At 44.5% G+C, this 26,627-nt stretch overlaps 2 protein-coding genes across 2 annotated transcripts in view; both read left to right on the top strand.

Annotated features, from left to right (window-relative positions):
- The first annotated feature begins 565 nt into the window (after positions 1-565).
- LOC123748327 (collagen alpha-1(I) chain-like) lies at positions 566-2,704 on the top strand. Its single transcript, XM_045730530.2, has one exon. The coding sequence runs from the start codon at positions 566-568 to the stop codon at positions 2,702-2,704; it is 2,139 nt and encodes a 712-aa protein (XP_045586486.2).
- Positions 2,705-4,230: 1,526 nt separating this feature from the next.
- Positions 4,231-26,627, top strand: part of LOC123748338 (uncharacterized) — a 439,720-nt gene continuing 417,323 nt past the window's right edge. Inside the window, exon 1 of the mRNA XM_069321592.1 lies at positions 4,231-4,733. Coding sequence (XP_069177693.1) covers positions 4,506-4,733 — 228 coding nt within the window. The 5' untranslated portion in view covers positions 4,231-4,505. The remainder of the gene's footprint in view (positions 4,734-26,627) is intronic.

The raw sequence follows: 26,627 nt of genomic DNA, 5'->3' as shown, positions 1-26,627 counted from the left end.
AGGTGAGAAACCACAAGAATCACCTACAGAGAGGCGCGTACACACACACACACACTTTGGCGCGTAATATCGAAACTACAGACAACCTTAGGAGAAAGTGTAGCGTGAAAATACTAGAAGTGTAGTAGTAGTGTAAGGAGAGGGAGGTGTAGGTAGGTGTAGGAGGCACGAGTAAAGAGCACCTCACACACCCACCGCCCGCAGAGTAAAGCTGATGATGTGCGATGCTCCTCCACACTCAACTTTATTTAATCTTGATTAAATCAGCTTGAATTTAATGTTGCGTGTACGCTTGTCGTAAACACTTCAGCGGCGATGTTTAGGTCTCCCGCGAGTCTTGCTTCACGTCCACTGTTCCAGGTTTGGGAAAGTGTAATAATGATGAAATACGTCTGGTCAGCGTTACAGGTGTGGGAGTGTGAGACGTCTTTTCGACGTTGCAGGTGTGGAATTGAAAGAGACGTCTGTTGCTGGTGTGGGTGAGGGAAGTGTTGAGAAAATACAGGTGTTGCGTGCTATTTTGGTATGTGAACTCTGGGACAGCTGATATTCCAGTTATTGCAGCATGTTATGTTCAAGCCGCCGGGGCCCCACCCCAGGCAACGCTGGCCGCCGGGGCCCCACGCCAGGCAACGTTGGCCGCCGGGGCCCCACGCCAGGCAACGTTGGCCGCCGGGGCCCCACGCCAGGCAACGTTGGCCGCCGGGGCCCCACGCCAGGCAACGCTGGCCGCCGGGGCCCCACGCCAGGCAACGCTGGCCGCCGGGGCCCCACGCCAGGCAACGCTGGCCGCCGGGGCCCCACGCCAGGCAACGCTGGCCGCCGGGGCCCCACGCCAGGCAACGCTGGCCGCCGGGGCCCCACGCCAGGCAACGCTGGCCGCCGGGGCCCCACGCCAGGCAACGCTGGCCGCCGGGGCCCCACGCCAGGCAACGTTGGCCGCCGGGGCCCCACGCCAGGCAACGTTGGCCGCCGGGGCCCCACGCCAGGCAACGTTGGCCGCCGGGGCCCCACGCCAGGCAACGCTGGCCGCTGGGGCCCCACGCCAGGCAACGTTGGCCGCCGGGGCCCCACGCCAGGCAACGCTGGCCGCTGGGGCCCCACGCCAGGCAACGCTGGCCGCTGGGGCCCCATGCCAGGCAACGTTGGCCGCTGGGGCCCCATGCCAGGCAACGCTGGCCGCTGGGGCCCCATGCCAGGCAACGCTGGCCGCTGGGGCCCCATGCCAGGCAACGCTAGCCGCCGGGGCCCCACGCCAGGCAACGTTGGCCGCCGGGGCCCCACGCCAGGCAACGCCGGCCGCTGGGGCTCCACGCCAGGCAACGCTGGCCGCTGGGGCCCCATGCCAGGCAACGCTGGCCGCTGGGGCCCCACGCCAGGCAACGCTGGCCGCTGGGGCCCACGCCAGGCAACGCTGGCCGCTGGGGCCCCATGCCAGGCAACGCTGGCCGCTGGGGCCCCATGCCAGGCAACGCTGGCCGCTGGGGCCCCATGCCAGGCAACGCTGGCCGCTGGGGCCCACGCCAGGCAACGCTGGCCGCTGGGGCCCCACGCCAGGCAACGCTGGCCGCTGGGGCCCCATGCCAGGCAACGCTGGCCGCTGGGGCCCACGCCAGGCAACGCTGGCCGCTGGGGCCCCATGCCAGGCAACGCTGGCCGCTGGGGCCCACGCCAGACAACGCTGGCCGCCGGGGCCCCACGCCAGGCAACGCTGGCCGCCAGGGCCCCATGCCAGGCAACGCTAGCCGCTGGGGCCCACGCCAGGCAACGTTGGCCGCTGGGGCCCACGCCAGACAACGCTGGCCGCTGGGGCCCCACGCCAGACAACGCTAGCCGCCGGGGCCCCACGCCAGGCAACGTTGGCCGCTGGGGCCCACGCCAGGCAACGCCGGCCGCTGGGGCTCCATGCCAGACAACGCTGGCCGCCGGGGCCCCACGCCAGGCAACGCTGGCCGCTGGGGCCCCATGCCAGGCAACGCTGGCCGCTGGGGCCCCATGCCAGGCAACACCGGCCGCTGAGGCCCACGCCAGGCAACACCGGCCGCTGGGGCCCACGCCAGCCAACGCCGGCCGCTGGGGCCCACGCCAGGCAACGCCGGCCGCTGGGGCCCACGCCAGGCAACGCTGGCCGCTGGGGCCCCACGCCAGGCAACGCCGGCCGCTGGGGCCCACGCCAGGCAACGCCGGCCGCTGGGGCCCACGCCAGGCAACGCTGGCCGCTGGGGCCCACGCCAGGCAACGCTGGCCGCTATGGCCCACGCCAGGCAACGCTGGCCGCTATGGCCCACGCCAGGCAACGCCGGCCGCTGGGGCCCACGCCAGGCAACGCTGGCCGCTGGGGCCCACGCCAGGCAACGCTGGCCGCTGGGGCCCACGCCAGGCAACGCTGGCCGCTGGGGCCCACGCCAGGCAACGCTGGCCGCTGGGGCCCACGCCAGGCAACGCTGGCCGCTGGGGCCCACGCCAGGCAACGCTGGCCGCTGGGGCCCACGCCAGGCAACGCTGGCCGCTGGGGCCCACGCCAGGCAACGCTGGCCGCTGGGGCCCCATGCCAGGCAACGCTGGTCGCTGGGGCCCCATGCCAGGCAACGCTGGCCGCTGGGGCGCACGCCAGGCGCCGCTGGGGCCCACGCCAGGCGCCGCTAGCCGCTGGGGTCCACGCCAGGCAACACCGGCCGCTGGGCCCCACGCCAGGCAACGCTAGCCGCTGGGGTTCACGCCAGGCAACACCGGCCGCTGGGGCCCCATGCCAGGCAATGCTGGCCGCTGGGGCCCCATGCCAGGCAACACCGGCCGCTGGGGCCCCATGCCAGGCAACGCTAGCCGCTGGGGCCCACGCCAGGCAACGCCGGCCGCTGGGGCCCACGCCAGGCAATGCTGGCCGCATGGCCCACGCCGGCCGCTGGGGCCCACGCCGGTCGCTGGGGCCTCACGCCAGGCAACGCTGGGGCTCCACGCCAGACAACGCCTGCCGCTGGGGCCCACGCCAGACAACGCCTGCCGCTGGGGCCCACGCCAGGCAATGCTGGCCGCATGGCCCACGCCGGCCGCTGGGGCCCACGCCAGGCAACGCTGGCCGCATGGCCCACGCCGGCCGCTGGGGCTCACGCCAGGCAATGCTGGCCGCATGGCCCACGCCGGCCGCTGGGGCTCACGCCAGGCAACGCTGGGGACCCACGGCAGGTAACAGCACACGAGATAGGCAGCTCCGAGAGGCTCGCTAAATGATTGATAGGGTGCAATCTGTATCACTTTGGCGGAGATAAATATCTAACATGGTGTCCTGATTGGCAAGACATGTTGTAAGCTTCTTATTCATTTAAACTGTTCCATTCTCTCTCTCTCTCTTGACCATTTTGTATTGCATTCATTACGTGTGTACAAGAATACTTACTTTAATTAAATTGTAAATAAATGGTAAAATACGCGTGTTGGCCACGATTTCATCCCTCGGAGGTGGGTAATGTACAATAATTATCGGTATATAATAATAATGTAACGTTCTAAAAGCCGTCAGACTATGAATGGCTTATTATTCTTTCACTCTGAATGACACTCGAGGTAGTTAAATCCGTTTGTGTAATTAAAAAGTCTATTTTGTTGAAAAATAATCAAAGGAAAGTTAAAAAAAAAAATGTTGGCTACGTGAGCTTTAGTCAGGAAGGCTTGGGTGGTGTGTGTGGAGGGAGGGAGGGAGGGACAGTGATGGAGGGGCAGGGAGCCGCATGGCATGGGAGGGAGGGCAGGATGGTGCTGGAGGGTGGGGGATGGGGGGGGGGCAGCAGCGGTGTTTGGGTGGGAGTTGGGTGAGGGAGGGGCCTTGGGGGTTCTAGTGGGAGAGGGAGGGAACTTCTCCGTACCTCACCACTCCTCCCTGCCTCCTTCCCCCCTACTCCTACCCTCCCCACACCACCAACCCCACTCACAGCTGATGGGTTCCTTCGCGCTAAATTTCTCAAAGTTGTATTATATTTTATATTATCAGTGTTTCCTCTAGTATCTGCGTGAATATATCAGTTAATATAGACAAAGAGTAGACACCGAACACGGCAATAAGAGCAAATAAGCGGATTTTTCAAATCCACCATATAAATCCATAGCACTGATAATTCGTCAATAATGATCTTAAGCGAATAGATTATCGCAAGCCTCATATATATATAAACACATAAATATATATTTATATAATATTTTCAGAATAATTGTACAGTAGTGAGAAGTTCAAGTAAAGTTGTGAAAATAGTGTTTGTGTGGGTGCGCTCGGGGGTGTGCGCGGGGACTAGTTGCCACGGCGGAGGGGCGGTCCGGCCTGCAGGATGCACCGCGGCTCAGTGTTGTCGCCGCCATTTGAAGGTCTTAGTTGTGTGGTGGTGTCCCTCGATTTGCTTGTATTGATGCTTTATTTAGTGCCGAAGTGAGTTCAGTGTGTGTTGAGGTTATGCAATGTAAGCCTCATGTTGTGGAGAGAAGTGGGTGGCGCGGAAATAAGTGCTATGTGAAGTAAGATGGAGGAGAAGGCTAAGAGTAACCGCAGACGCCGAGAGAGAGCTCTAAAAATGAGGGCCGAAATCTCGGAGAGCGCTAAGGCTTCGGAGGATAGCTGCGAGGAGAGCGTTCCTCTGGTACGGACCAAGCCGCCGCGCCCTCGCAAGAAGAGTAAGGATCCACTCTTTGAGGAGGATGTAGTCGAAGGCTTCGCTTTTCTCGCCTTCAAGACCTACGAGGACCTGGAGGTGAGTGGAGGCCCAGCGTGGCGCTCCGTGACATGTTCACAGTTGTTAGGGCGTCCTGGAGGCCTGGTCTGGGCGTGCCCTGGCCCCACCAGGGGCCCCAGGGGGCACGGGTGCCCTGGCCAGGCCCCTGGGAGAGTGCACACCCGGGGTAGGGAGCAACAGAGGGCGATGCAGGGACGGGGGGAACGTGGCGCTCGGCGAACAATGGTGGGCTCCCGCACGCCACCATCGACCCTCGGCCCGGGCGCCGCAAGGACGGAATCCGCGTGGCGGCCCGCACGCCCTGCAACACAGAACACACACACACATGCTGCACTCCACCACGCCGCTGCTGCTGCTGCTGCTGCTGCCTCGCCCCCGCCACAGCACTTGCTGCACTCTCTTCCACCACTGCTGCCTCTCACCACCACACTCCCACACACACTCCCCCCCTCCTGCCGGCATTGCCCACGTCAACACCTCCTCCTGCAGCAGCGACTCCTGTGCCTCTGTGCAAACAACCACCTCTCCTGTTGCCCCCCCTCACCCCCCCTGTGTCAAGCATTCCACTCCAATATTCATTATTTTAGATTTTTTTCCTACCACATTTTCACCCAAGAATATTCCAGCACAGGGCTCCCCCCCTCACACCGTCCTATGGCTTACGTTCTAATGAACGATGGATTATATTTAACAGAATTATTCAGATTGTCAGAGGGGCGATTAAACCTGCTAATGATATTACGGCTGTTTGTAAACACTGAAGTCATATTTTTCCTCTCTCCTCGCTCATATTACACTTATTATTTATTATTCTTGTTTCTATGATTCGATCTAGTTATTTAATTATTTGAAACACTTGCGCTATCATTTAGCGTGAGAATAACACATTTTTTTTTGTTAACAAATGTACGTCTTGAGTTTATTCATAAATAGTTGTATAAGTTTGATCATGTCGGGAAGGAGCAGTTTACGCGGTGGGATAGTTTGTTGAATAATACTTGAAGAGTTTGATATTTCACACTGCGAGAATTGAGCGTCACGCAGCTTGATATTTTGCAGCCACGGCTCATAAATGTAAGGAGTGTTGCAAGATCAGATACAAGAAAAGTTAGTCGGCTTCACGGTGTTGGTCGGCGTGTCTGTTAACTTTAATAAGTTTATTTATAAAGCAACAATTTATGCATGATCTCTGCCGCCATAATATTATTACAACTCATAAATTATACAAATTGGCCTATGCTGTGAACGACTACATTATTGAAAGCAATTATTTCATGTTATATTATTTTTGTTGTATTAGAGCGCGTGTCTGTAGCGATGAAGGCATAATTTACGAGTTCTTACACAGTCGCGTGTTGATGGCTGAAGATGCGTTTGTCTCAAATCTGGCTTATTTCTTTCAATTCATTATTATTTTGTTTTTGATGCTGTCTAAATAGCCGTGTTTATAATTAAGCTCAAATTTAAATATAATCTTGTATTCATAGAAGGGCTATCAGTGGTGATGAATTGTGTAAAACTATAATTGCAGAGCGTTAATATTTACCTTGACGATTTTGTTGAGTTGTGATATATAATTTTTGGCAATAAAAATACACTAGGCTCGTTAAAAACAAATGTACATTCTGTAGCTATAACAAAAACTATATAATTAATTATCGCTGTAATTTTTTCCTTTTTTTTATTACGCATCATCTATGTAGCCTGAGTAGTTTCAGGCGATTAATTGAACATTATGATGAGTACGCTAATAGATTAAAAAAATATCGAAAAAGCATAATTCTTATTTTTGTCGAGTTTTATACGGTTTGAAGTTTTTCTTGTATAAATAAAAATGGCTGAAAACGGTGAACTTTATCACAGGTTTCAGGTTAGATAAATGTGCGATTTAACGAATAACTCGGTGATTCAGGCTTCACTTGTCATGTATTAGAGTAAAAACAGTAGCCTTGTAATACATTATTGCACGATAAACGTTAGAGAAAAAAACACTTAACGAGTGCTCTTTATTTAATCCCCTTTCGTTCCCAAATTGTGTCAAGATATATTTACATGCCATTGTTATGTGGGTTTCTGCGAGCACTGGTTTTGAATGTGATGGGAATGTACTGGAGGTTGAGGGGGGTGAGGCCTCGGGTAACATTTTAGCTGCTATTCGCTCGTGAGATGTAACTCATTGTAGGTATGCTGAATATGTTGCTGTGATGACTTTGAACGTCTCGACAACATTCGAACCCAATATCTCTCTCTGTACATAGATGTTAAGATATGTTCGGCTTTGTGTCGTAAATTGAACGTTATTTAAAGAGAAATTGTGTTAGCGACATTCTCTTTATATTGCAATTTTAACTGCTGCGCGTCAATCTTCCTGATTGTAATGCATATTAAATATGTAATTATTGTGTGGATGCGTTAAAGCTTCACAAAAAAACGTGCGCTTATTTCCAGAGTTTAGGTAATTAGCATTATGTAATAATGGGATGAGATTTACCAAATTATGCCAGACCCCGCGGTGGAAAATGTGGAGGCATTATATTTGTCAGAGTGGCGGAAGTGGGACTTACTCTCGTGGGATGATGAGTATCCCGTGAGCCGTGAAAATGTTACGTGTCATGGAAATGAACGCGTGCGGCTAAATGTTAGGGGAGGCTTTCCATTTCGTTTGATTCTGAAGCCAAATAGGTAAAGCACATTTTGAAGTCCGTTTAGAAGCCAACTCAAAACATGGCGGACATGTTTATTTCGTGGGTTGTGTGAGCGGTTGTGTGGTGTTTTGTGTTTCAGGACAACTTTATTGTTTTTTAATAGCCAGTGAACAAATAAAACTGCAGGTAATTATACGCTCGTGTTCACAGGATTGATTCATATTGGAAACGTTGTGTTCAGAGTAGTCATAATTTAAAAATAAATACAGTACTCGGGTGAGAGTAGGAGTAATGTAGGAATGCATTATAATTTAACAGCCATGATATATACAGCTTAAAGTAAGTAATAAGTATGTAGACTCATAAGTAAAACACATTTATCGCAAATAATAATCATATAAGTATTATAATTTCAAAATGATAATACTGTTCAGGGATATAAAAATATATTAATAATATAAACACAGACCTGCAGGCTAAAGAGAAACAAGTCATTGGCATTAACAATGTTTTTTGACTTGTAAAGGAAACAGCAGCAGTAGTAATAATATTCATTAAAATAATATATATATATTGTACAGTATTATAAAATTATTAAAAGGTTTTTATAAAATATTATGACAGACATCACTCGCAACAAGAACGAAGGAAACCGAGGATTGTTTAGAATACATGTATTCAAATGTACAAAAGGAGTTTCTGTATACTGTAATTGATAAAAATTACTTGCAGAATTCGAGGTTTGAGAATTTCAATGTTCAGTACTTCCGTTAATAAGAAACATAGCTGTGCTACTCAGATTTCTTCGCAAAATTCGGCATTGGATATTCATGTTAAGTATATTGAAAAAAAGTATATTAGAAACTGAATTAATGTTAGGGTTTTTCCTGAATAATATTGTATTTATAAATGCATTGATAGCGATATATACAAAGTGGTCCATAATTTTAAGTTTTTCTTTGTTTAACATTTATCTGACGCACTGAAACCCTGTAATATAGAATCAAGATATGAATTGATAAAAAAAGTAATGAAAAAATCGCTTATGTAAGTAATACTGTAAGCAAGAATTTGAGTAATGTGTTAGTACGTTACTCGAGGCTATCAGCCAGTATTGAAACTAAGAGACTTGTGTGATGTAAACATTCGATAAGCTATCTTGATTCTTCAGTGTTATTCTGAAAAGTGGGATATGTATTAGTACATCCCCACACAGATCTCATCTAGTATTCAGGCTACAGTAGTTTACATTTGGGTCTTGTGTTTACGAATGGATATGAGGACGTGTTCTTGTGAAGCAGCGTTATGCATCAACAAAGATATTGCTCAGGTATCGCATAGTGTGTTACACCGGTAGCCTTGGGAAGGGGGGTGTTTACCTGCGTCTGTCATCTCAAGGAATATATCATGTGTTGCAAGCCTGGCCATGTCAACAGTGCGTTGTTGATAATGCGGATTAACATACAAGATGAATGTTGAGATATCTATGGTGATGGAAAATTAGTTTCGGTCATGGACAAAGCCGTGAAATGCCCGCGTATTTATTTATTTTTTATTTATTTATATATATAAGGGTTCTTACGTTCTTGTAAGTAGTTATGGTTGGTTATGTTGCCTTCACCATGATAGGTTTATGTAGAACGTGTTTATTCATGACTCTGAATTTGTTTTATATTTATTTAAACTTCGAGTTAAGATTATTGTGGTAAGAACCTTGACGTAGCGTGCTCCATGTTTAGACAGTAACAGCGAGATGACTGGCATGCGCCAACTCTGATTGATTTTTGTGAGTTTGTGAACGCAAACAGAGGACCTCTTAAATCTGCCACTTAAATTTTACGTGGAGAGTCTTTTGTTTACCAGTGTTCGTTTGGGGATTTCCAATATTTTTTACTGTTTCTATTCTCATTCCCCATAGCGTATGGTCTTTACTTTATATTTTGTACTTTGATTTGGTTTATATATTATGTCCCCCATATATTCTGAGCGGTGATGGAAGTTTTACACACTAAAAGGAGTTCATAACCCATTCTACCATCGCCCATGTGATGTGTTTGCGGTACACAATAAATGATCACACTAGGAATTTGGCTTATTGTTACGGAAAACAAGTGTTTAATAGGAAACCTCAAGGTAAGGAGGTAGGTAGAGGAGGAAGGAAGGAGGAGGAAAGTTTCAAGAGGAAACTAGATTGTTTCCTCCAAGGAGTGCCGGACCAACCGGGCTGTGGTGGGTATGTGGGCCTGCGGGCCGCTCCAAGCAACAGCCTGTTGGACCAAACTCTCACAAGTCAAGTCTGGCCTCGGGCCGGGCTTGGGGAGTAGAAGAACTCCCAGAACCCCATCAAGCAGGTATCAAGCAGGTAGGTAGCAACACATGCACAAATTAATTGTGATGTAGCTGGATTCAAGCAGTTGACGGTAGGTTTAACAAGTGACACATCTTGTGATAAGGGTGACTGATAAGATCCCACGAGGGTTAGGCTATCTATAATGCTTTGAGATGTCGAGGTTTCCAACTTAATTGAAGTTTCTGAACAATTACATGGTGTATTACTGAACTGTCTTAGGGGCTCATCTCTGCAGACTTGTGTTAGTGAGAGACTAGGTTAATTAATGCTCGCTTTTGGTACGTTGATTGTATAACAGATTTGGAAATTTGCAGAATAAAATTACAACATGCTGAATGAAGTGAAAGATATACCTGGAGTGGGTGCCAAGAGTTCTGACTTGTGATAGCTTAGTCAAATAGACTTGCTTGGAGCGGCCCGTAGGCCAACATAACTAACTACTGCCCGGTTGGTCAGGCACTTCTTGCAATATCTTATAAAGTGAAAAATACCACCATTGAAAAGTCGGGGTTCCATATGCACAATTAGAGAACACAGTGTAAACAAGATAGACTCACGATTCTTCAATCTCCTGCCAACAAATATAAGAAATATAGCAGGAACAAGAGTTGAAGCTTGGCTTATGGAACAGAAGAGCTCTCGAAATTGTCAACAGGTATTTAGCAGGTAATCAGGATGACGTCAGTGTGAGGAAGATACCAGTAGCGTTATGAGATAGTAGGCTCGGCCAAAGAATGATGTCACATTTAAATTACAATAAGGACATTGAGGGATAAATACACACAAAGGGATGAAGTAGCTCCAGCTATTCTCACCCCGTTATATCATATTAGTAGTTTCAGTATTAATGAGTGCTGAGATGAGGGGCTCATGATCTTGAATGAGTTGGGGAAGAATAAAAGGTGCATGCAATGGGTATGTTCTGATTGTGGGGATTTGGGACAAAAGGAATTTAAGGAATGATGGTGGTGTAGGCTTATAATCATAATCTTATCTTTACTCGCAGATGTTGACTTACGTGACTTCTGTCGTGATTAAGATCATTGACAATGAGAGAGAACTGGTATGAGTTCTAGATCCGATCCATGAGGGACTCTTGTTACCCAACACCAGACTCCTCACCCCTCACTATGACAATTTCATTTCAGCAATTTTCTCGCACATTTCAGTGCTCTTCTGTGAGAGAGAGAGATTGATTTAGCGTGAGTGAATGAGTCAGCGGAAAGTAGGTAGGTGAGAGGACAGAGAAGAGGTGGATATTGGTGGTTGCAAGGATGGGGCGGTTGGCGGTGTCCCCCAACCCTCCGGCAACATCTCCCAAGATGATTCGATTTTCAGCAGGACTGGCGGGCGGGTGGGCGTGCGAGGTGTGTTGACAGAGAGCGGCCAGATTGTTGACTTCTGGGGCCGGGCATGCTGCTCACACATCTTTACACTTACAAGCTGTGTTAGATCATTTACTCTTGATGCAATCTCGGATGGTTTGTTTTTGTTCTTTCGTGTCTCGAGAGATCTCACTCTTAGTTACACACATGACGCACTGTTTTTAATTGAAAAGGCTTTGTAAAACTCTTTAACACAGTATTGCATGTCTCCTTTATATTTTAGCCTATGATAGATAGTTTTGTTCATGTAGTCTATGATAGATAGTTTTGTTCTTGTAGCCTGTGATGAATAATTTTGCTCTTGTAACCTTAGATCGCTTTGTTCTTGTAACCCATGGTAGATCGTTCTATTCTTGTAGCCTTTGTTCGTTCTATTCTTGTAGTCTTTGATCGTTTTATTCTTGTAACCTATGATTGTTTTGTTCTTGTAGCCGTTTTAGATAGTTTTCTCCTGCTTGATGGTTTCTGGGAGTACTTTTACTCCCCAATCCCGGCCCAAGGCCAGGCTTGACTTGTGAGAACTTGGTCCACCAGGCTGTTGCTTGGAGCGGCCCGCAGACCCACATACACACCACAGGCCGGTTGGTCCGGTACTTTTTTTTTTAGAAAACAATCTAGGTTTCTCTTGAAGATGTCCACGATAGTTTCGGCAATATTTCTTATACTCGCTGGGAGGACGTTGAACAACCGTGGACCTCTGATGTTTATACAGTTCTTGTAGCCTATGATAGATGATTATGATCTTGTAGTCTATGATAATCATGATCTTGTAGCCTATGATAGATCATTATGATCTTGTAGACTATGGTAGATTATTATGATCTTGTAGCCTATGATAGATCATTATGATCTTGTAGCCTATGATAGATCATTATGATCTTGTAGCCTATGATAGATCATTATGATCTTGTAGCCTATGATAGATCATTGTGATCTTGTAGCCTATGATAGATCATTGTGATCTTTTAGTCTATGGTAGATTATTATGATCTTGTAGCCTATGGTAGATTATTATGATCTTGTAGCCTATGGTAGATTATTATGATCTTGTAGCCTATGGTAGATTATTACGATCTTGTAGCCTATGGTAGATTATTATGATCTTGTAGCCTATGGTAGATAGATTATTATGATCTTGTAGCCTATGATAGATTATTATGATCTTGTAGCCTATGGTAGATTATTGTGATCTTGTAGCCTATGATAGATCATTGTGATCTTATAGTTTATGATAGATCATTGTGATCTTGTAGCCTATGATAGATCATAGTGATCTTTTAGCCTATGGTAGATTATGATCTTGTAGCCTATGATAGATTATTATGATCTTGTAGCATATGATCATTGTGATCTTGTAGCCTATGGTAGATCATTGTGATCTTGTAGCCTATGATAGATCATTATGATCTTGTAGCCTATGATAGATCATTGTGATCTTGTAGCCTATGATAGATCATTGTGATCTTGTAGCCTATGGTAGATCATTGTGATCTTGTAGCCTATGATAGATCATTATGATCTTGTAGCCTATGATAGATCATTATGATCTTGTAGCCTATGATAGATCATTGTGATCTTGTAGCCTATGATAGATCATTGTGATCTTGTAGCCTATGATCGTTTTGCCCTTGTCGCCTCTTTTGCTTGCTTTGTAGTCTATGATAGATTTTGTTATTGTAGCCGTTGATAAATAGTTTATTCTTGTAGCAACCAATGATAGTTTTGTTCTTCTAAGCTATGAGATAATTTTGTTTTTGTAGCCTATGATAGGTCATTTTACTTTTGACGTAGGCTGCCCTATGGTGGGATAATTTTGTTCTTGATATAGCCTAGGTAGCCATTAACCATTGTCTTGATATAGCCATTAGGTTATGGCTAGCCTAATTATTTTGCTCTTGATTTGTTTTGTCTTGTGATGGGTCATACTCTTAATGGTGTAGTTTGTCATCGATAATTTTTACCTTTTGGCCTATGATTAATCCTGTTTCTATTAAACTATTAAAATCGGATCAATTTTATTGTTTACATTGCCAATGGTAGAATATTTTGGTCTTAGTGTAGCCTATGATGAGTAATTTTGTTTCAGATTTATTCTTCTTGAAAATGTACATAGTGCAGTTTACTGGTTTAATGCAGTTGACAAGAAACACCACAGTGCTTGCTTGAAAGTGGGAAGCGTGGGGGAGAGGTGATATATATATATATATATATATATATATATATATATATATATATATATATATATATATATATATATATATATAATCACCTATCCCCCACGCCTATATATATCCCCCCACCTATATATATACCTACCTTTAGGCTACCTTGAGGTGCTTCCGGGGCTTAGTGTCCCCGCGGCCCGGTCGTCGACCAGGCCTCCTGGTTGCTGGACTGATCAACCAGGCTGTTAGACGCGGCTGCTCGCAGCCTGACGTATGAGTCACAGCCTGGTTGATCAGGTATCCTTTGGAGGTGCTTATCCAGTTCTCTCTTGAACACTGTGAGGGGTTTGCCAGTTATGCCCCTTATGTGTAGTGGAAGCGTGTTGAACAGTCTCGGGCCTCTGATGTTGATAGAGTTCTCTCTCAGAGTACCTGTTGCACCTCTGCTTTTCAACGGGGGTATTCTGCATATCCTGCCATGTCTTCTGGTCTCATGTGGTGTTATTTCTGTGTGCAGGTTTGGGACCAGCCCCTCAATTATTTTCCACGTGTAAATTATTATGTATCTCTCCCGCCTGCGCTCAAGGGAGTACAGATTTAGGCTCTTTAGTCGGTCCCAGTAATTTAGATGTTTTACTGAGTGGATTCTAGCAGTAAAGGATCTCTGCACGCTCTCTAGGTCAGCAATTTCTCCAGCTTTGAAAGGGGCTGTCATTGTGCAGCAGTACTCCACTCTAGAGAGCACAAGCGTTTTGATATATATGCTATAGTATATATATATGTATATATATATATGTATATATATATATATATATATATATATATATATATATATATATATATATATATATATATATATATATCACCTTCGATATATGACGAAGTATATATCCTGTGGTAAAGATGAAAGGAACTGAGGCTTTTTATTTTAAGATAGTTTGACACCGGGATGATTGCAAAATCACGCTTGACTTTGGAGGCGGTTCCAAGTTGTTCTACTCCTCAAGCCCGTCCTGGAGCCTAGTACGTCTTGTGATACCTTGAGGTTACCTTACCTTACCTTGAGGTGCTTCCGGGGCTTAGCGTCCCCGCGGCCCGGTCGTCCTGACCCGGTCGTCCGATAACCTGATCTAAAAGGCTGCTTGCTTGGAGCGGCCTGCAGGCCCGCAGTACAGTAGATGATTATTGCCCACTATTTCGGGATAAACCATTCATGAGTGCTCCATTCCCCTCAACTCCTCAGCCTTCAACCAGGTCTCTCGGGATTTCTTTTTGTTTGCAATTCGGAAGCTAACACATAGTCTAATCATTACTAGTTCAAGATGTTTCGGTTTCTTATCAGCTAAGGCCTATACATGGGGAAACGGTATTAGGACATTACCCTAACTAAGACTATCTGTTACCTTTTCGGTCATCTTTGGTTGGTCTCTAATCAGGTCTCCTGGTTAGTGGTCTGCTCAGCCGGTCCCACAATACGGCTGCAAGCAGACGCAGCCGTACGTAATAATCACGTCAAGGTTGATCAAGTTGGCTGACTCCCCGAATCTGGCCCCAGGCCGGGCTCCAGGGTGTAGAAGAAAAACTCAAACCCTCTCCAGTTATACTCCAGGTATCGTTTGGAGATATTAAGGAAACTCATAAGGCCTCCATTAATATGGGAATGTTTCCCACGTAGGCAATGCTGGTAAGAGGATGAAAAGTCTTGGATTCTTTAGCTGTTCTCAAATTATCTTGAAAACACGATATAAATAACTTTTTTTGGTACAGTTAATTATGTAATTGGTACATATGGCAGAGGTAACATTATGACCTCGTTGAATATAATGAGAGGGCGGAGTTGTTTATACGGCCGGCGTGAGTTATAAAGATACACTGTATGTCGTGCTAGACAGTTTGTACTATGTGCCTAGGTCTAGTGATATATTTTGCGGTGAGATGTGCTTGTATTATATGTGTGGTTTTGCGCCGAGCTGACAGTCTAGTAGATCTGAATTAAATATGTGTACAAGTACTATAGTCTGGGCTGGCTTGTTCTTAGCGCAGTCTATCAACGTGAATCTCAGTCTCGTAAAAATTATTATTATTATTATTCCTATTCCTATTATTATTATTATTATCATATTACATATATTAGTAATTTACATGTAATAAAATAGATTTTCAAGTCCCGTTTATAAATTTTGTATTACCATTACCAATGTTCTGTTCTCGCCTAGTTGTACTCACCTAGTTGTGCTTGCGGGGATTGAGCTTCGGCTCTTCGGTCCCACCTCTCGACTGTCAACTGCTGTTTAGGTTCTTGAGCCTATTGGACTATCGTATCTAGATTTGAAACTGTACTCACCTAATTGTGCTTGCGGGGGTTGAGCTCTTGCTGTTTGGTCCCGCCTTTGGCCTCCATCACATCGCTTTCTAATGCATTCCATTTGTTTACTACTCTGACACATAAATAATTCTTTCTAACGTCACTGTGGCTCATTTAGGTACTGAGTTTCCACTTGTGTTCACTTGTTTTTGTACCGTCCGTGCTAAATACTTTGTCTACCCTGTCAGAACTTCGTTTTGTATTTTGACTAGATATGAACTCCACGCTGGAGCCGCATACTCCAGGATTGGTCTGACATATGAGCTATACAAGGTTCTGAATGATTCCTTACACCTGTAGTGTCAATGTGTTTGCTAAAAGACACGAGACATCAGATTATATATTTTAATTTGGATAAGCAAAGTTTTATTGAAGCTTTCCTGTGTTAACTTATACATAATTTCCGCTCGTGCCAAGAATAGTAAAAATTATTTTTAATCTCGTCGCTTGGAATAAAATGGGGTTTACATTACATATTAATGTTGGGAAAAACGATTTTCAGAACTGTGGTTTAATTAAATGTATCCTAGTGTATTTTACAAATTTTTGTTAGAATATTTTTAGTTGTGATTAAATTGTTAAGCCTTGTGTAAAGGAATCAACTAGTTTTATACGTTTCCTGTTGCTATTAGTCTCAAAATACACGTTAAAAATGTTAATTTTCTGTGTGCCTTGACCAAGAGAACGAGGCAAATTGTGTGTTGGTGAGTTGGTGTTCGTTCTTGCATTCATGTGTCTGGTCACTGATTAGTGTATGTGGGGAAATGAGTTTTAGCTCTTGGGTTCCGCCTCTTGGTTATCGTTTGCGATAAGTGCTGACTATTATACTCTGTCATATATACAGTACAAACAGCTGTGATTGGAGTAACCCAACACTAATTGGTCCAGTTAGTTCACGCCACTTGTTCATTAACACTTTTATACTGAAAGAATATTTTCGTAGGCTTTGTTCCTCTGACTCTAATGTGACTTGAGTTTCTTCTTGTGCCATTCGAACAATTCCCACCCATACTAAACAGTATGTACTATGTAGTTGTCATGTCTATATACCTTATTATTTTCTAGTAAAGTGAATGCCTCTAGTCTCCTAATATTTCAATCCTCTTAGCTATGGTGCTAGTTCTCTCACCTGTAGGCTATTCTTTAGGACTGGTACCTTGCAGGGTATACATTTCAATAATACTTTTCTAGTTTAAGACTTCCTGCCTACAAGTATATCATAACCTTGTTGGTCTTTTTCCCCTGCTTTCGAGGAGCTCCTCCCTCTCCAGTGATGCATAGAAAACTGTTGAAAGTGGCACAAATAGTGTGGCTTTGTTGATAAACTTCATATTGTTGTTGTTTTAGATTCAGCTACACGGAACAAAAGTTCCAAGCAGCACGGGCTATGGTGAGCCCGTTGTACTTACCTGGCACAGGAGATTAGCCCGAAACCTCATGTTTTTGTGATTATTTGAGGGCAAAATTATACTGTAACACTTGAATTCAAATTTAGGCAAAAAAAAATTGGCCATTATATATTAGTCGTCATTTGGGTTGTTAGTCTATAATACCCAGAATGTTCATGACTGGTATGTCAGATGTCCTGACAAGATCAGATCTAGACACTAACTAGCATGGCACAATGATCACAAATCTTCAAACCTTTCTGAGTGACAAGGCCACATCATCTCCCTTTATTCTTATATTAGCCCACGTAATAGTCCTCAAGGAATGCTGCATTTGTCATGAGTACTGACAGATTGGTTTGCAAATGCATCTATATTCTCCTTATGTACTATTGTACATAAGGAGAATCACTGCTATTATACATAACACTGCTATGTATAATAGCAGTGTACATATAGCAATAGAATATGTGCAATAACGAACTTGAGTTCATCTGTACAAGAATGTAAGAACTCTTGTATATATAAATCGATCAAATAAAATAAAAATCTTGCTTGTGATCCCATCAACATTTATGTACATTACTTTAAAATTCACTTCGTTTGTGTTTTCCGATTCTGGCTCACCCATCTTCTCTTCTGGTGGGTGGGGGAGGGGGGAGTGATCGATGTGGGGTAATGAGTTGGTGGGGGGAAGGGCTGGCAGGATGTGATGAGGATGGATTTTAGGTGGAGGAGTGTGTTCGTCTATAGGGTGAAGGGGGTTGGTTGAGGAAAAGAGTGTAGCTGTGTTGTTGGGTCAAAGGATGGTTTAAGAGTGAGGAATTGGGATTATGTTGGGAATAATTTGGAAATGTGGATGAAGGATATGGAAGGTGGAGTGGACTGCAGAACAGCAGGTCGGTGTTTGAGAGTCATTGTGGCAGTGAGGGAATTAGGGTGGAAATGAAGATGTTGACTTGAAATGAGGTAGCCTTTGGAGCTCGGTAGCCTTGACACACACACACATTATATAATATATATATATATATATATATATATATATATATATATATATGGAATTGACGATCACAAAACACTGATCATTTTATGCGGAAAATCAGTCTGGTGTTGACAAAGGCTTTAACAGGCCGAAACGTTCACTTCCTTTTATATTTCTCTGTGGATTTTCCGCATATATATATATATATATATATATATATATATATATATATATATATATATATATATATATATATATATATATATATATATAATTATCATCGGTTTGTTGTCAAATTGTTTGTCATTTAACGTTTTTTGAAGTGGCCTGTCGTTGCGTTCGTTGATATAAATTTGGTTTACATGGTACTGACGTAAAGTCGCGTGTGTGCATTCATATATACTATATATAAATAAGAACAAGATGTTTGTTTGCATGGGTTCCGTGCGTAATGGTGATGCATCATGCACAGACGTTCAATAAATAAGACTTACGACTTGAGCTGTCTTGCATGTTCCCAGTGGTGGTAATTTCGAAGTTTTATTGAGGGAATGTGAGCCGTGAATAACCTTTAAACGTTTTACTGCATGTTCACATTTATCGCCGAGGTTTGGAATATTTTAACCATGACCAAACTGGGCCTTTAGTCTGGATGAACAAATTGAATGGCTTTTCGGAAGGATGAATTGACAGCGCTAACGTTGTTGACAGTTTCGTAGCCTGTTCCCGTGACTATCTAAAACACAAGTTTATTTTTTGTTTATATCACTTATTCCTTGCCACGACTCCTGTGTGGGTCTGCGTGCCTTGGTTCCAGAATTATATTTATACATCACCAGTGGGGCTCTCTGATTTTAATAAATTGCTCAAATTGAAGGCGATTTGGGGATAACATTTTCAGTATTTGAAGAGAAATGTTAATGCATTTCTGAAATTCAAACCAGATTGGGAAGAAAAATTAATTGGCTTTGAAAGACTTGTCATTTTTAATTTATTTTTACATGTTTCCCTGGAGATGTCGGAGGTGCCTTGTAAGTGGTGTGTATGTAGGGAGGAACCTCGTTAAACGGGAAGGACCAAGCGTGTGAGCACTTGTCAAATGTCGCTCGGCGCTTGAATTCTTATTAGGGGTTACTTTGTTTGCGCGGGTAGCAGTATCCGCAGTTATAAAGTAGGAGGCTGATTAAAGCGATATGCCACGGAGGTTTCTACCGACCCTCCCCCTTCACCACCCCTTCCCCCTACCGCCTGGCTACCCCCCAGCAGCTGGTGGTGGTGGTGGTTGGTTCATACTCTGCTCGGGATGTCCCCCAGCATCTTGCTGCCTCTCACAACTTCAGTGTCGTAAACGTAAATGATGATAATGTCCTCGTGTGGAAGGCAGAGGTATGCTGCAAGACGTGTAGTGTTTTGTCTTTATGCTTGTCCTTGTCACCGCCTAATTATTACACATGTCACAAAGTTGAATTAGGCTGTGTACATATATATATCTTTATCTACTAAAGTTTCAATGGACTCATTCTCCCTCTCTCTCTCTCTCTCTCTCTCTCTCTCTGCAAGTCATTACTAAATTATACTAGGTGTAGCTTTGGGTAGTTTCATTGTCCATAATTTGTTATATTTTGTCAGTCAAGACGTTACTAATAATAATTGATATATATATATATATATATATATATATATAAACTAGTAATTGTTACGCTTCTTGCCATCACAATACAGGCTGCAATCGTATCATTGTATATCACATTCAGAGTTGTAATGTAATTGTTTTTAAGTTTATCTGTAAAAATGTAAGTTTAAAAATAAATGACAACAATAATAATAACAGCAGAAGTAACAGTAACATTGATGATGGTGCTACATCACAGGTGTACACTGTATCCGTGTACACTGCCTATATTGACCTTTGGAATGTTTTGTGGGGTAAGTTTCTGAAACTCCAAGCATGTTTAAGGGTAATTCTTTGCTAAACATTCTATGTTTTGGGTTTTCCTAAAGAGTACCCTGGAAATGTGCTGGGTCACAAGTGCGTGTTTGTTTTGCTGGTTCAGCCGGGCACTGAACATCCTCTAACTCTGGCTCCTTGCCGTCCCTTTAAGAAAACGGTAAAGTCCCATTACACTAAATTATTCATCTCCGTTCCCGAGGTGACAGTAAGTGGTGAGTGAGGCGGCGTTTGGAGCCCAGGAAAGACGGGTTCGTCAGCTCGTTCAGCGTTCGTCAGCTCCTTCAGCATTCGTCAGCTCGTTCAGCGTTCGTCAACTCCTTCAGCAGCAGGTTACCTGGGCCTGTCGTCATCGTTCTCGAGAGAGGGGGTGGGGTCGGGGCGGGGCAGGTGGAGGTACATGGAGAAACTGTCTTGGTTCACAAGTTGGGGAAAAGTTTCCAGGCAATAGCTGGCATTAGGCTTGAACTTACTATTGTAAAATGTGAAAGTTGTGGAAACTAATGGTCCTGAAAAGGTTCTAGGTGATGTATACAAAGTTGTGGGCGGCGTCAGTTGTGGTGTTGGTAAGTTGAGTTGAAAAATACTTTATAGATGGAAATTGCAGACTGTATATTTATACGTTTATTATGCCTCATTTTGTTTGTTTTTTGCACATTAGAGTTAAATTTTGTCTATATATTTTTTTCGGTAGAGGTGGGATACGAGGAATTGTGATTTTAACAATAAATGTGTATAACGAGGTAGTGATAAAAATTGGTTGAGCAAAGTGATGTACTCAATTGGGGAAATATAAGCAGTCTTAAGAGTGTTTAGAGTAGATTATACATGTTATAAGGAACTAACCGATGCCTTGGAGAGACTGAAATACTTGGAATAGACGCCGCCTTCAAAGGATATCTGATCAACCAGGAACAGTCTGTTGACCTAGTCGTTGATCCCCGCAGTCATCGACAGGTAGGCAAGGTAAATGTATAGTAATCATTTACTGCTAACTGAACACTTCGATAAGCATTTAATTGGTGTTTGGAGGAGCAACTATGACACTTCAAAAATATCCGCGGCGACAAATAGGAGAGTAATCAGAGATCAAAGTGTCAATGCCCTGAGCTCAAAACTTTCCAGAAGACTGTCTGGAAGAGCAAGAAACGTTGTGGTTATATGACAAGAAATATTAAAGAAAAGTGGACCAATTTGTTGAAAATATACCTGCTCAGTCCGGTTTTCGTGACTACAAAAGCACGTGATACGCAAGAAACAAGTTAGGCTGATGATATCATTATCAGCTAAGCGTGATTTTAGGCCATTCTACGGAGGGTGTAAAAAAGAAACAGACCTCAGAAAATGTTATACTTACCTTGAGGTTACCTTGAGGTGCTTCAGGGGCTTAGCGTCCCCGCGGCCCGGTCGTCGACCAGGCCTCCTGGTTGCTGGACTGGTCAACCAGGCTGTTGGACGCGGCTGTTCGCAGCCTGACGTATGAGTCACAGCCTGGTTGATCAGGTATCCTTTGGAGGTGTTTATCCAGTTCTCTCTTGAACACTGTGAGGGGTCGGCCAGTTATGGCCCTTATGTGTAGCGGAAGCGTGTTGAACAGTCTCGGGCCTCTGATGTTGAAGAGTTCTCTCTCAGAGTACCTGTTGCACCTCTTCTTTTCAACGGGGGTATTCTGCACATCCTGCCATGTCTTCTGGTCTCGTGTGATGTTATTTCTGTGTGCAGGTTTGGGACCAGCCCCTCTAATATTTTCCACGTGTAAATTATTACGTATCTCTCCCGCCTGCGCTCAAGCGAGTACAGATTTAGGCTCTTTAGTCGGTCCCAATAGTTTAGATGTTTTACTGAGTGGATTCTAGCAGTAAAGGATCTCTGCACGCTCTCCAGGTCAGCAATTTCTCTTAAGGGGAGATTAAAATACTGTAATTATAAAAGAAACAGTTTAAGAAAAATGCAGTTTTACTGGATAGAGGTTTTATGTGATAACTGGAATAGCGTCTAGAAACCTGAAGTAACTACGAGATTCCCAGGAAGAAGCGTAATTGCTGAAATAAACTTTGGCAAGAGAGCATGAGAAAGACTTAAGAGATATCAAATAATAATAAGATTAAAACATGGGCAATTGGGCATATGGTGGTAACTATTCTTCACGTAAGTCAAGTTATGGAGAATATAAATAGTGGTTCTGGTGTAAAGTTTGGCATCACCGACTCTTTAAGATTACTGCTCTTCCATCAAGTGGCAACAGGATTTCGCCTATTATGTTTTACTGCGAACAGGCTTGTCTAAGACACCATTTTAGGAGTCGGGTATGCAAGTGGAGGAATTGTTAGCCTAGAGGGGTTGGCATTGTTAAGGCTCGTGTGCAATGTCACTATAAATGCATGCAGAAACAACAAAAAAGGTTCTGGGTTGGTGAATGAAGAAAAAGCAGTGAAGTGAAGGTTGTTTCTCGTACCTACTGATCGGGCCTGGAACGGGTTTCTTTATACGGAGCTTCCAGTTGCGCCCTATATGGCTGGCCACTTCATCTTCATATTGTTTACACCGCCTGGGTCTCCTCCCTCCGTTGTGGGCTAGGCCTTAAATAGCAGAAGCGCGGCAATCATGCATAGTGATAATGACTGCGAAGGTCATGTATGTGGTCTTACCTGATGACCGCGGTTAGCCTAGCGGCCAAAGAAACGGTCACGCTGTGTGTGTGTGTGTGTACTACACCTTGACTTCAGATGCAACCTGTTGCAGCGGTTCTTTGTGGGGACCACTTGTGTAGTGTAGCTTGTAAACTACGGTTAATAAGGGGGGAACAACGCTGTAACCTTCTAACGTGGTATATATAGTTGCCTGGTTGTTAGCCTAGTGGCCGGAAACGTTGTAGTCTAACTTGCAAGTTATCATGAGTTAATGGAAAGGTTGTTTTGTAAACTACATTTCTATAAATGAACGGTGTTTTTGTAACTTTTTATAACTGAAGCAATTTTATGTGGCTTAACTTTCAAATGGTAGCAAAGAGAAAAACTTTAGTTCAATCTACAAGTGTTGGTTACTGTAGGGTAGCCATTTGAAGTCGTCTCCAGTGTCGGCTTCAGTTGCCAATTACTGGAAACAAAGAGTCGGACGGAGACCTATTCTCGTAAATCAGGACGGGCCTTTTCTCCAACGTTACCTTTACAGTCCTGGTTAGTCAGCCGGACAAGCCAGGCAGCTAGTCATTGTCTGTAAGAACAACCAAAAATTCAGGCTGGTCTGTCAGAGCAGGTTGCAAGCAGTCGCGTTCAACTGCCTGGTAGACCAGGCCAGCAACCAGGAGGCCTGGTCGAGGAGGTTGAGCCCCGAGATGATCGGCAGGCAGTCAGTGGCTGGGTAATGTAGTGAGGTGGGTGTAGGTGGCCAGCAGCGCACTGTAGGAAGGTACAAGAAGACTGCGGGAGGGCTCTTAATGACCCTCGTGGGTACCCCGTCCACGTGGGCCGCATTTATCTCGTGTGATGGCCAAGGCTGTCGCTCTTAATGCATAACGTCCAGAGTTACGCCTCGCTCTCGTACCTCATGCCGTACATTTACACGCCATTGGCAGCTGCTCGTGCATCTTCCGCCTGGCGCTTAAGAGTGATCCTCCATGACAAGCTTGGCGGGCCAGTCAGTGCTGGTGAAAGATTGTCACTCAAGGAGCACTGGGAGTGATATGGGGACGAGGAAGCCAGTCCGGGGGGGTCCTGCTTGCGCTTTACTTAACCAGAATTCACGTTCCTTTTTGTGCTTAAAGAGTCCCATAGGGTGTGAGGGTTTATGTCCCAATTTTACATTTAATTTAACAATAGTTATTGTTAGTTATTGTTATAGAGTTATGTAAGCCTCATATTTTGAGTTGTAGGTAGACTTGTGATTTTTGTGGTATCTATCATCAGGGCGAGAACAAAGGCAAAGTTGTTGTGCAGTTTCAGAGAAAATGATAAATATAATCCACTAATTATAATGTAATTATAATTATTAGGGGGGCCTGACAGTTGAGTGGACAGCGCTTCGGATTCGTAGTCCCGAGGTTCCGAATTCGATCCCCGGTGGAGCTGGAAACAAATGGTCAGAGTTTCTTACACCCTGATGCCCCTGTTACCTAGCAGTAAATAGGTACCTGGGAGTTAGACAGCTTCTGCGGGCTGCTTGCTAGGGGTATGTAACAAAAAGGAGGCCTGGTCGAGGACCGGGCCCAGGAGACGCTAAACCCCGAAATAATCTCAACATAACCAAGATAATTAATAAATATAAATAACAACATATGAGAGAGGAGCTTCTTCAGTTTTCATTATTCTTATGTTCTGATTGTATAGATATACTATTCTTGTGTTCTGATTGTATAGATATACTATTCTTATGTTCTGATTGTATAGATATACTATTCTTATGTTCTGATTGTATAGATATACTATTCTTATGTTCTGATTGTATAGATATACTATTCTTGTGTTCTGATTGTATAGATATACTATTCTTATGTTCTGATTGTATAGATATACTATTCTTATGTTCTGATTGTATAGATATACTATTCTTATGTTCTGATTGTATAGATATACTATTCTTATGTTCTGATTGTATAGATATACTATTCTTGTGTTCTGATTGTATAGATATACTATTCTTGTGTTCTGATTGTATAGATATACTATTCTTGTGTTCTGATTGTATAGATATACTATTCTTGTGTTCTGATTGTATAGATATACTATTCTTATGTTCTGATTGCATATCTTGAGTTATCTTGAGATGATTTCGGGGCTTTAGTGTCCCCGCGGCCCGGTCCTCGACCAGGCCTCCACCCCCAGGAAGCAGCCCGTGACAGCTGACTAACACCCAGGTACCTATTTTACTGTTAGGTAACAGGGGCATAGAGTGAAAGAAACTCTGCCCATTGTTTCTCGCCGGCGCCCGGGATCGAACCCGGGACCACAGAATCACAAGTCCAGTGTGCTGTCCGCTCGGCCGACCGGCTCCCTATAATCCAACACACAGTATAGATATACGATTCTTATGTTCTGATTGTATAAGCAATGCAATATGAGGACAATTAGAAAGGTTCTCGCTGGGACAAACTTGTGATGCGATCGCTTATGGTAACTTTATTTTTACCTTCATTTCCGAGCTTTAAGCTGATTACCGCCATTTGCAATGGGATTTTTTGTTACAAGAGCCTAACACACAAAAAACGAAAACGTTGGCGCTGAGCCAAGTCCGCCGGGAATATCCATGCAAATCTATCCAGCTCCGGTTAGCCAGATTTATCCATTTGGCCGGTTGAGGATTTTACATACGAATATGATTGGTATCCGGGATGTAGTTTCCAGCCGATTTTTGTGTGATTGTAGCCTGGCTTTATTGTTTTACAACGCGCGTAAACTACTGACCAAAACTAAAAGGCAGAAATATAGATTGTGGAAGGCAGCAATTGTGTGTGTGTGTGTGTGTGTGTGTGGGATTATAAAGCTTTCGTTTCCGTGGTGTATATCGTTCTCTTCGCTCGTCTAGTACAGCTTTAGATTTATGGACATGTTTTTATTCGCATTCTACTGACTTTCTCGTCACCTGTAACCTGACACGCCAGGTACACGGGACAAATTGATTGACGGTCTCTCATGGATACAGCAGATGTTGGGAGCCTAATCACCTGGAGCATAGGAGAACCACCTAACAATGGGGTGGTTGGCCAGTGTGTGTGCTCACCTAGGTGTACTCAACTAAGTGTGATTGCTGGGGGTTGAGCTTCGGTTCTTTGGTCCCGCCTCTCAACCGTCAATCAACTGGTCATATCTTACCTTAAAGGCGAAGTATATACCTTGGTGTACAGGTTCCTGAGCCTTTTGGGCTCTATCGTATTTACATTTGAAGCTGTTTGGAATTTAACTCCATACAACGTACAGGCTCAATACATCATATACTATATGACCTTCATACACTACCTCCACACATGTGTGTGTGTCTGTGTGTGTCTCTCTCTCTCTCTCTCTCTCTCTCTCTCTCTCTCTCTCTCTCTCTCTCTCTCTCTCTCTCTCTCTCTCTCTCTCTCTCTCTCTCTCTCTCTCTCTCTCTTGTTGGCCAGAGTTATGTTGCCATAATTTATCTTCATAGTGTTCTTTTATTTCTGGCACCAGTGTGTGTGTGTGTGTGTACTCGTCTATATGCACTTGCAGGGCTACGTTCAACTCCTGGTCCCCACCTTTTGGTCTCTGACCACACTGTGGCTTCCGACCATCGTCTTATTATGACTACTTGAGCCTCTCGGTCCATGTTCCCAGACAGACTTCTTGTTACAATTTGCTCTTGACTTCTATTTCTCCTTGCACACGTTGTTGAGGTATGAACTGTGTTTATTATATAAGGTTTATGTCCCATAGGGTGTGAGGGTTTATGTCCCAATTTTACATTTAATTTAACAATAAAGTTATTGTTAGTTATTGTTATAGAGTTAACAATAAAATTTTTACATTTCTCAAAATAAAATTTCATTCCATGTGTGTGTGTGTGTGTGTGTGTGAAATCTTTCAACATGTCATTATATTGCACCGAGTTATTATTGTCCTAAACAACTTCATAGTGCTTCAGAGCTCGTAATCTGTTTAATAAATGTAAACTAAGCCGCCATGGCTGAGGAAAGATGTAGAGGTTTCGTAAGTGGACGCGTAAATGCTTCAT

Source organism: Procambarus clarkii, chromosome 10, assembly GCF_040958095.1.
Source record: "Procambarus clarkii isolate CNS0578487 chromosome 10, FALCON_Pclarkii_2.0, whole genome shotgun sequence".
NCBI lineage: Eukaryota > Metazoa > Arthropoda > Malacostraca > Decapoda > Cambaridae > Procambarus > Procambarus clarkii.
Note: the sequence above shows the minus strand (reverse complement) of the source record. Positions and strands in the feature narration are given on the sequence as shown.

Coding starts and splice junctions, on each gene's coding strand:
- LOC123748327 (XM_045730530.2), top strand. CDS start 566: ATGTTATGTTCAAGCCGCCGGGGCCCCACCCCAGGCAACGCTGGCCGC.